Source organism: Salmo salar, chromosome 18, assembly GCF_965601325.2.
Source record: "Salmo salar chromosome 18, fSalSal1, whole genome shotgun sequence".
NCBI classification, from domain to species: Eukaryota; Metazoa; Chordata; class Actinopteri; order Salmoniformes; family Salmonidae; genus Salmo; species Salmo salar.
This window is the reverse complement of record NC_138308.1, coordinates 8,954,078-8,965,423: the sequence shown is the minus strand read 5'-3', so window position 1 is coordinate 8,965,423 and position 11,346 is coordinate 8,954,078. Positions and strand designations below refer to the sequence as shown.

At 40.5% G+C, this 11,346-nt stretch overlaps 1 protein-coding gene across 1 annotated transcript; it reads right to left on the bottom strand.

Moving 5' to 3' along the window:
* Positions 1-1,131: 1,131 nt before the first annotated feature.
* LOC106576813 (DENN domain-containing protein 10) lies at positions 1,132-5,874 on the bottom strand. The gene is made up of 10 exons (XM_014154252.3): positions 5,735-5,874; positions 5,330-5,487; positions 4,403-4,599; positions 4,230-4,309; positions 3,985-4,133; positions 3,699-3,810; positions 2,723-2,823; positions 2,191-2,298; positions 1,900-1,994; positions 1,132-1,723 (listed from the first exon to the last, which is right to left on the bottom strand). Exons 2-10 carry the CDS (start codon positions 5,373-5,375, stop codon positions 1,556-1,558), a joined length of 1,056 nt encoding a protein of 351 aa, XP_014009727.2. The 5' UTR covers positions 5,376-5,487; positions 5,735-5,874; the 3' UTR covers positions 1,132-1,555.
* Between the last annotated feature and the right edge of the window lie 5,472 nt (positions 5,875-11,346).

Sequence of the window (11,346 nt, the reverse complement as noted above, 5' to 3'; positions counted from 1 at the left end):
TTAAGTTTGTTGGAACCTCTCCAGCTTGCTGATAATAAAACATTATTCATTTAATATTGACTTCAGCTGGCCCTGGTGGTAATTTCCACGACACCAAGATAATCCATCCACCAGACAGGTGTGGCATATATCAAGAAGCTGACAAAACAGCATGATCATTACACAGGTGAATAAAAGACCACTAAAATGTGCAGATTTGCCACAGATGTCTCAAGTTGAGGGAGCGTGCAATTGGCATGCTGACTGCTGGATTGTCCACCAAAGCTGTTGCCAGAGAATTGAATGTTCATTTCTCTATCCTAAGCCTATCCTACGTTGTTTTAAAGAATTTTGAAGTACATCCAAACGGCCTCACAACCGCAGATTACGTGTATGGTGTCATTTATTTTTTTACTTAGCAACTGCACTGTTGGTTAGAGCCTGTAAGTAAGAATTTCACTTTAAGGTCTACTACACCTGTTGTATTTGGCGCACGTGACAAATACATTTTGATTTGGGCAATCAGTTTGCTGATGTCAACCACGTTAACAGAGTGTCCCATGGTGGTGGTATAGTATGGGCAGGCATAAGCTATGGACAATGAACACAATTTAATTTTATCGATGGTCATTTGAATGCAGAGATACCGTGACGAGATCCCGAGGCCCATTGTCGTGCCGTTCGTCCGCCGCCATCGACTCATGTTTCAACATGATAATGCACGGCCCCATGACGCAAGGATCTGTACACAATTCCTGGAGACTGAAAATTTCCCTGTTCTTCCATGGCCTCCATACTCACCAGACATGTCATCCATTGAGCATGTTTGGGAGGCTCTGGATCGGCGTGTACAACAAACAACGTGTTCCAGTTCACGCCAATATTCATCAACTTTCACAGCCAGTGAAGAGGAGTGGGACAACATTCCACAGGCCATAACCAGAAGCCTGATCAACTCTACGTGAAGGAGATGTGCCGTGCTGCAAATGGTGGACACAAGATACTGACTGGTTTTCTGATCCACGCCCCTACCCTTTTTTTAAAGGTATCTCTGCCCAACAGTATTCCCAGTCATATGAAATCCATAGATTAAGGCCTAATGAATTTATTTCAACTGACTGACTTCCTTACATGAACTGTAACTTAATAAAATCTTTGAAATTGTTACATTTATTGTACATTTTTGTTCAGTATACATATTTCACATAGATATTTCTTTAATTCTGAAATATAACATGCTAAATCAAGGTTCTTGAGAACTCAAATTAATCTGTTAACAGTCTTAAGATAAACTATTGAATTGCTGAACTATGGAATGCTATGTAAATGCCGTTATTATATTATTGTCAAAACAAGACAATGTCTGTATATCTCATGTGTCTGTGACATTGTGAAACGTAGGCTTTGTTAGTATTGTTAAGAGTCAGGAATGCAACTGTGTGCGATACCTAACACCTGAGTTCTTCCCATTCTCCTTAACATGCCACTGTATGTAGAATTACATAGATGAATGCCTATGCTAATATTCAGTGTCCTCACACCGCATGGCATGTTACATGATGTAGGAGATCAAGGGTCATATCTTGAGGAGCTGCTCAGCAGCTGCCAAGTGGAACAGGAAGTTCTCCGTAGCAGGCGGGAAGTGGCGCTGCTTTAAGGTCTCCAGGGTGATTTTAGAGTTCTCACATTCCTCGGCTAATGACGCCAAGTTAGCAAGGATCTCCCTCGTCTTTATGGAAATGTCCTGAAAACATCGTAGCAAACAGACAGCTTTTTTCATGATTGTGCTAAATACCAGGATACTTATAATAACATATTTACTGTATAAACACTGTTCATCTTTGAAAATACATAGCTCACACCTTCTCTGATCACTGAAGAATGAATGGTAAGGATGTCATGTGTACTTTCAACTCTCACCTTGATAATCTGCCCATCTGTTCTATCAGCATTCTCTGCAGACTGGACAATGACGAGCCCAATGTCTTTGTGCAGCTTTCCCATAGACATGGCCTCTTTGGTGTATAAATTAGATAGGAGAGAGGTCATATTGTTTAAAAAATGGTGGATGCTTGCATTGGGATAATGAGGGAGGACTAGGTAGCAAGGTTTCTCTACATTCCGTTACATTTTTTAGATACAGAGCATTCTTCACTTTGAACAGACTGTCTTTTACAGTAATAGGAAGGAGATTAGAATTGAGACACCCACCTTTGGCACTCTGGGATATAGTAATCTCACTATCTGGGAGGTTCACATATACGTCAAACAAATCCGATCTGTTGCTCACTTCTGGATCAACAAATCCTGCGACGTATCCTGCAGAGACAGTGAGCATATGGGTGAATCAACTATTCATTTCTTCACCATAAGGCTTTTCAGGGACAGTGCAGATGGGGGTACTCACAGAACTCTACGTTGAGAAGCTCCAAGGAACATGTTTTCAAAACAGGCAAGTAAATAAATGTACTGCAAGTCAATTATTGCATGAGTCTTCCTGTGTGTGTGTGTGTGTGTGTAGAACTGACTGTTGGGAGACTATGGGAATCTGAGTTGTGTTCATTAGGACACGCTAAGGAAAACATTTAAAACATTTTGCAAGAGAAAATTAACATTCTATTGGACAGGTCAAGGAAGTCCCTGACTGTTACTGTCCATGTTCTTCTCTTTGGTGTTTAATGAACACGATCCAAGTCTGAATCAGTTTGCTTTAATGTGGATCTAATGAAGCAGATATCCTCACCAGTGCACGTCCTGAGATTCTCGAGCTCACTGTCAGTCAGGTGGACATAAGGGTGCAAAATGGACCAGTCTTTCCTGTGCCACGTCAGAGCTGGAAGAGCTCTAGGAGGGAAAAATACAATAAAATCATACATTTGATATAAAGATTATAATGTTCTCTCAAAAACATCAATTGTAATCCACTTCAACAATGAAGTCCATGAACAGTCAAAGGTCTGGATCCAGTTTCCCAAAATCATCTTAAGGCTAAGTTCATCGTTAGAACCTTCGTAGGACCATTGTTAAATCTCAGAGCTGTTTACCAAAACCATCGATACTAAAGTTGCACTTGAAAAGGCTTGCTACTTAACAACTGCCTCAGACCACTAGTAGAACAGCTAAGTGCATCGTTAGATGCTTTTTTTACCTTCCGCATTAAGATGTTTATCTGTCTTTCTGTAACTGCTGATAACTTTAGACCGATTGTGACTACAAATAGATAGCTGCCAATGTCTTTCCAACTGATACAAACAAGCGAAGGATATAAGATGCTTCAAATAAAAGAGATGACTGTATTAAAAGAAACACAGTATAGGCACTCTATATTTCAATGATATTGAAATACATTTCTTGTTAATTCAATTGGGTTTTATTTACCCATTTGTATGCTACTGTCTTATTTTTGCCTACATGTGCACAAATGATGTGTCAAATCTTAATTTATTGCATATAGGATAAGCATTAGAATAAGCCGCCTCAATATTTGTAGCCATAGGTGATAATATATCATAGGAGCTGATCTGTCATCAGTATTGTGGAATAATTCTAATGTTAAGGTAAGATTTGAAAGGGAGAAAGCTGATCCGAAAGCAGCGGTTTCTTTCTATCACATCACTTAGCGAACTCTCTCTCTCTAGGCGGTGGTGGTGTTTTGGGAAACGCATGTTACATCTTCGCCCGCATTTTCTTCTGTGCATTTTCTCTATTGCCTTAGTCACCTTGTGAACTCCAACAGTGCTTCAACCTGAGGGTGATGGACCACAATCCTCTTCTTCAGCATAAGGGCTGTGTACAGGATGATGGTCTCCATACCAAACTGGGACACCACATCTGAAACAGTTATCACAAGATAGTCTACCTAATCCTGGTAATCAAATGGGATCAGCTTCTTCAAGGAAATGCTTCTTTGCATACCAATAAGGAAACTGGACAGTGTCAAGCAACTTGTATGAACAATCATGTCCTTATACTGTAATAAGTGTTTTATATTTGTACATGTTTAACCTTTCACTGAGCCTGCTAAGTAGGCCTTCCTGACATCGTAGTCCTTGATGAGAAAGGAGCCATTCTCGTCACTCTGGCAGATGCCTTTGGTGAGGACTGCAATGTAACCCTCCATCATTTTCACAGGGCTCCCATGTTTGATGTAGATCCTGAATGATAAAACACACATGAAGAAATATGTTTTTGGGAAGTATTAAATAAGCAGACATTTAGCCATGGGGATGCATTAGCGTAGCATGCTGTACCTGCATAGTACTCGACTGAATGCTGCATACTTCTCAGGGTTGAAGTCCTTTGCTGTGACAACTATTGAAAAATGTGTGACCTAAAAAGAGAGAAATACGAGCAATATAATTTATCATTAGACCTACAAGTTCAAATTATTTCAATGAATGGAGAATTTCAAAACTAACTGTACCTTCTTTAGGGCGGTGGGTTCCTGCACCTCTACAGTGGATATGTAGTACCAGGTACGGCAGAACTGGCCAAACACAAAAGTGTGCAAGCCTCGGCTGTCCTGTCTGAGACAGCACTTACTGAGCAGGACCTCCCGGAGCTCAGCACTGACTGAAGGATAGCACCACACCCACAAGGTGTCTGCATTCACATCTTTCTCTGTGTGGGGAAGAATATGAGAATACTGTGTCATATTACTTTCACAACTCATTAGTATCAATATTACAGATCTTTAACTAAATTAATCTGTTCTCACGCTTACAGGAAGTAAAATCAAAGATGGTAAAATACTTCATCACATTGATATCACAGATGGAACAATGAGACAGATATTTCACTGGATGTATAAATATGAAGCATCTTGTTGGCGTTTCCACTCACTACCAAATATGGTAGTGAGAGGAAGCCCACTGGCGGGAGAAGATGGAACGAGATGGATTTTGGCCAACATTCTGCAAATCTTATCAATTAAACATTGTATCTCAATACAGTTCTGTTCCCAAAACTAGAATCTGTTATGAACAGAACAGACTAAGTTTTGTAGACTTCACCCATTGCCAAAGTTTCTAAAAATGTAGTTCTTTAAAAGGAATTGTAAAGACGAATTGAGTTATTGCATACACACAGTTCACAGCGTAGGCGTTCCCTAACGGAAATATGCTAGAACGCGCCAATAGGATCTCGCTAACTCGTGCTTGGTTCTACACACTATGATTAATTTGCTCCCATTGGAAACGGCAGGCTGTGGTCTATCTTGGGTTAGTTAAACAAATCTTTGTTGATCTCATGTGATGCCAGTCAAAGCCAAACAGAAGCAAACCTGGCACGCTTCAATCAAAAAAGCAGGGTAAAAATAATTAGAAAAGGGGAAAGATATGTCTTTCCTTACCAATTAATCCAACGCTTAACATGAGCTGAGTTTCTGGTGCCGCCATATCCCATCACAGTTCTGTTGTACTGTGGGAGTTGACAATTAGGGACTCATGACAGCTTGTCTTGGGCAAGGAAGTACTTTCACCAAACGAACAGCTAGCTAGCTGTTCCTGACTGTTTGGAGATAGGATGAGCAAGAAAGAAGAGTAAACGCTATGATAAAACATGTTCATTAGCTCTAGCAGGTTAGAGGTTATACCGACATCAACAAATTAGCCACAATGAATGATTAGCTACAAGTAGTTCGACAGTGATAACATTTGATTTGAGAAGCCATGCACAGTTTGATGATAACAGTCTTAGGCTTCTAGCTAGCTACGGTATAGGACACACAAAGTTGATGAAAGTACAGTTACTGTACCCTGTGTCTGGTCCAGATCTGCGATTATTATCGTGTGGATTTAGCGAATCTACAAAATGTATAAATGATTAGCTAACATTGATGCTTTCAAAACACACAAGCATTGTGAACCTATCGCAATTGAGGTCATGTGATCATACGGACAATTTTCTAAATAAAAGTCCCCTGAAAAACTGTTACAGGACGTTTTTCTGATTTAAAAATCACAAAACGTATAGTTAAAAGTTACTCAAACATTTGAAAATGAACAAATATAGATTTACTGTATTATTATTCTTAACTATAGCCTAATGATAACGCTTTTCGTTATAGTGCCCTGTAAAAAACAATACCAACACTGTTGCTGGAAGTATTAGTGGTTTTCTAACTACTGTCCACTCGTAACAGAACAGGATTTAAACATGTTTTGAAGAGAACATTTTCACATTGGCCCCGTCCAGGGATAACTTTGGACGGGACCACAGTGTTTGCACTGTACAAGGCCATAGAGGATAGCGGTGAACCACATGACAGTGTCTGCCTTCCAGCAGAGACCCCAGACTGTGTTTTTGTGTGAGGAGGATGCAACTATGGAACTGAGGGTTAAAACTGTCAAGTACTTCCAAGGCGAGCTCATTTTTTCCCAATGGTCTGTGCTATCTGGCATCCTTGGGAAGTCCTTACCCCATTGAAGTTGACATTTTCAATGGTTAACAAGAGTTGGGGTAGGGTAAGGGTTGGGGTTAGAGTTTAGGGATGTCCCAAGAATCCCGGATAGCATTGAACCTTACCAAATAACTTAATCCCAATGTTTATTTCATGATTGTGCCACTTGCATGGCTTATGAACAAAATCTATTCAGTGTTTTGTGTTATTTTTGGCTTGGGATTTTTTTATTGTATTCAAAACTAAAATGTGAATAAAATGAAAATCTAACTCACTTGACCTATTGTTATTTCCCCTCTAGGAAACCTGCAATGACATAGATGCATGACATGCCTGGATATGAGCAGCATGGAGAACAGTGCCATCTAGTGAAATGAAAATTAAACTATTATTACAGATCATTTAAATGAAAAATATTGAACTTTCAATCATTATTTCGTTTTCAACTCGTGTATTTTGGAAGACTGTAAAAGCAATTTGTTTAATACACATTTCGATGTCCCATTATTAAAATAATTACATGTACTGATTACATGTTTTATTTAATGTACTTACAAATAACCACAAGCACTCAACAATAAGACTTAATACCTCCTACAATAGCATGAAAAGAGGAGGGTAGGAACAATGAAACAGAATAAGGCATCTTGATACAGCCAAATATAGTACCATTTGTGAGTGTTCAAGTAAACGGAGGACTTCTATTTTGAAGCTTTTCCGGCGATTTGGACCCGTTAATGACGCTTATTTTTTCATCCGTACTCCAGGACGACCCACGTGACCTTAATGAAACGGTTGTCGCTGGCTTCCATATGCCGCGTTCAAAACAATTGTAAAATCTAAAATATTCGACTTTAGTGCATTCAAAACAATTGGGAACTTCAAAAAACGAGCTCCGACTGGGATTTTTTTTTTGAACGGTCATCCAACTCGGAATTCCAACTCGGGCCCCTTTCTAGACATGAAGATCACTGACGTCATGATTTGACCTCGTATTTTTCCGCGCTTGGTGCCTTGTCTTCTACAATTCATCTCCTGAAAAATGTATTTTAAACCTAACCACACTGCTAACTTTATGCCTAACCCAATGCTTAATTTAAGAACAAAAGGCTCATTTAGGTTTTCAGGAATTTTTACAATATAGCCTATGTTGACTTTGTGGCTATGGAATATGATGCTGCAATTTGATGCCCTATGCAGGTGTCGCTCCACCATTTCCTGGTTGCTAAAATTATAATAGTTCGCCTAATTTCAGTTTATGTGACAAAACAAGCAAGTATAGTGGAAAGAATCCTAATACCAACTAAACCGCTGTGAAATATATATTTTCCATGAGAAAAAATATAGCATTTTCAGCTGTTTGAAGCAGGTGTACTAAGCCTAACGTAAAATACAAAAACGAAATTTAAGAACGCATAGAAATTGCACACATAGCACATATCTACTGCTTCTGAGACTTGCTTTCAATGAGAATGACAGATCTATAAAAAACACTTCTATGTGGATTTGATATGTCCCCCCCAAAATGTAAATATTGGAGCTGTAATTCCTTTCATCCTCAAGATGTATGTCACTGTATCACCAATAAATGTATCTACAATTGTATTTAATTAAACTATGTTTTCACACAATGTCTGATTTTAATTTCACATTAAATTTGTCTCATATGCCTACTGAGCAAATTAATGTATCATAAATATTGAATATAAATTCATATTAATTTGTTGAAACCTACCAGGTACAACCCCAAATCCGTAAACATGGGCACCCTCATAGATATCATCCTAACCAACTTGCCCTCCAAATACACCTCTGCTGTTTTCAACCAAGATCTCAGCAATCACTGCCTCATTCCCTGCATCCATAATGGGTCTGCGGTCAAACGACCACCCCTCATCACTGTCAAACGCTCCCTAAAACACTTCAGCGAGCAGGCCTTTCTAATCGACCTGGCTGGGGTATCCTGGAATGATATTGACCTCATCCCGTCAGTAGAGGATGCCTGGTTATTCTTTAAAAGTGCCTTCCTCACCATCTTAAATAAGCATGCTCCATTCAAAAAAATGTAGAACCAGGAACAGATATAGCCCTTGGTTCACTCCAGACCTGACTGCCCTTGACCAGCACAAAAACATCCTGTGGCATACTGCATTAGCATTGAATAGCCCCAGTGATATGCAACTTTTCAGGAAAGTTAGGAACCAATATACACAGGCAGTTAGGAAAGCTAAGGCTAGCTTTTTCAAACAGAAATTTGCATCCTGTAGCACAAACTCAAAAAGGTTCTGGGACACTGTAAAGTCCATGGAGAATAAGAGCACCTCCTGCACTGAGGCTAGGAAACACTGTTACCACCGATAAATCCACTATAATTGAGAATTGAAATAAGCATTTTTCTACGGCTGGCCAAGCTTTCCACCTGGCTAACCCTACCCCGGTCAACTGCCCGGCACCCCCCACAGCAACTCGCCCAAGCCTCCCCCATTTCTCCTTCACCCAAATCCAGATAGCTGATGTAATGAAAGAGCTGCAAAATCTGGACCCCTACAAAATCAGCCGGGCTAGAAAATCTGGACCCTCTCTTTCTAAAATTATCCGCCGAAATTGTTGCAACCCCTATTACTAGCCTGTTCAACCTCTCTTTCGTATCGTCTGAGATTCCCAAAGATTGGAAAGCTGCCGCGATCATCCCCCTCTTCAAAGGGGGAGACACTCTAGACCCAAACTGCTACAGACCTATATCTATCCTACCCTGCCTTTCTAAGGTCATCGAAAGCCAAGTTAACAAACAGATTACCGAGCATTTTGAATCCCACCGTACCTTCTCCGCTATGCAATCTGGTTTCAGAGCTGGTCATGGGTGCACCTCAGCCACGCTCAAGGTCCTAAACGATATCATAACTGCCATCGATAAGAGACATTACTGTGCAGCCGTCTTCATCGACCTGGCCAAGGCTTTCGACACTGTCAATCATCACATTCTTATTGGCAGACTAAACAGCCTTGGTTTCTCAAATGACTGCCTCGTCTGGTTCACCAACTACTTCTCTGATAGAGTTCAGTGTGTCAAATCGGAGAGCCTGTTGTCTGGAACTCTGGCAGTCTCTATGGGGGTGCCACAGGGTTCAATTCTCGGGCCGACTCTCCTCTGTATACATCAATGATGTCACTCTTGCTGCTGGTGATTCTCTGATCCACATCTACGCAGACAACACCATTCTGTATACTTCTGGCCCTTTTTTGGACTCTGTGTTAACTAACCTCCAGACGAGCTTCAATGCCATACAACTCTCCTTCCGTTGCCTCCAACTGCTTTTAAATGCAAGTAAAACTAAATGCATGCTCTTCAACCGATCGCTGCCCGCCCATCCAGCATCACTACTCTGGACGGTTATGACTTAGAATATGTGGACAACTACAAATACCTAGGTGTCTGGTTAGACTGTAAACTCTCCTTCCAGATTCACATTAAGAATCTCCAATCCAAAATTAAATATAGAATCGGCTTCCTATTTCGCAACAAAGCATCCTTCACTCATGCTGCCAAACATGCGCTCGTAAAACTGACCATCCTACCGATCCTCGACTTAGGCGATGTCATTTACAAAATAGCCTCCAACACTCTACTCAACAAATTGGATGCAGTCTATCACAGTGCCATCTGTTTTGTCACCAAAGCCCCATATACTACCCACCATTGCGACCTGAATTCTCTCGTTGGCTGGCCCTCGCTTCATACATGTCGCCAAACCCACTGGCTCCAGGTCATCTACAAGTCTCTGCTAGGTAAAGCCCCGCCTTATCTCAGCTCACTGGTCACCATAGCAGCACCCACCCGTAGCACGCGCTCCAGCAGGTATATCTCACTAGTTACCCCCAAAGCCAAATCCTCATTTGGCCGCCTTTCCTTCCAGTTCTCTGCTGCCAATGACTGGAACGAACTGCAAAAATCACTGAAGCTGGAGACTCATATCTCCCTCACTAGCTTTAAGCACCAGCTGTCAGAGCAGCTTACAGATCACTGCAACTGTACATAGCCCAGCTGTAAATAGCCCATCCAACTACCTCATCCCCATACTGTATTTATTTATTTATGTTGCTCCTTTGCACCCCAGTATCTCTACTTGCACATTCATCTTCTGCACATCAATCACTCCAGTGTTTAATTGGTATATTGTAATTACTTCGCCACCATGGCCTATTTATTGCCTTACCTCCCTTATCTTACCTCATTTGCACACACTGTATATAGACTTTTTCTACTGTATTAGTGACTGTATGTTTGTTTATTCCATGTGTAACTCTGTGTTGTTGTATGTGTCGAACTGCTTTGCTTTATTCTTGGCCAGGTCGCAGTTGTAAATGAGAACTTGTTCTCAACTAGCCTACCTGGTTAAATAATGGTTAAAAAAATATAATTTAAGCGTTAAGAGCAATGTCACGAAAAAAAACCCCCACATGTAATTCAAATACATTTTCCTCTCAATCAATATACAGTTAAAGTCAGATGTTTACATACACTTAGGTTGGAGTCATTAAAACTTGTTTTTCAATCACTCCACAAATTTCTTGTCAAAAAACTATAGGTTTGGCAAGTCGGTTAGAACACCTACTTTGGGAATGACAAGTCATTTTTCCAACAATTGTTAACATACAGATTATTTCACTCTATCACAATTCCAGTGTGTCAGAAGGTTACATCCACTAAGTTGACTGTGCCTTTAAACAGCTTAGAAAATTCCAGAAAATGATGTCATGGCTTTAGAAGCTTCTGATAGGCTAATTGACATCATTTGAGTCAATTGGAGGTGTACGTGTGGATGTATTTCAAGGCTTACCTTCACACTCGGTGCCTCTTTCCTTGACATCATGGGAAATCAAAAGAAATCAGCCAAGACCTCAGCAAAAAAAATTGTAGACCTCCACAAGTCTGGTTCATCCTTGGGAGCAATTTCCCAACGCCTGAA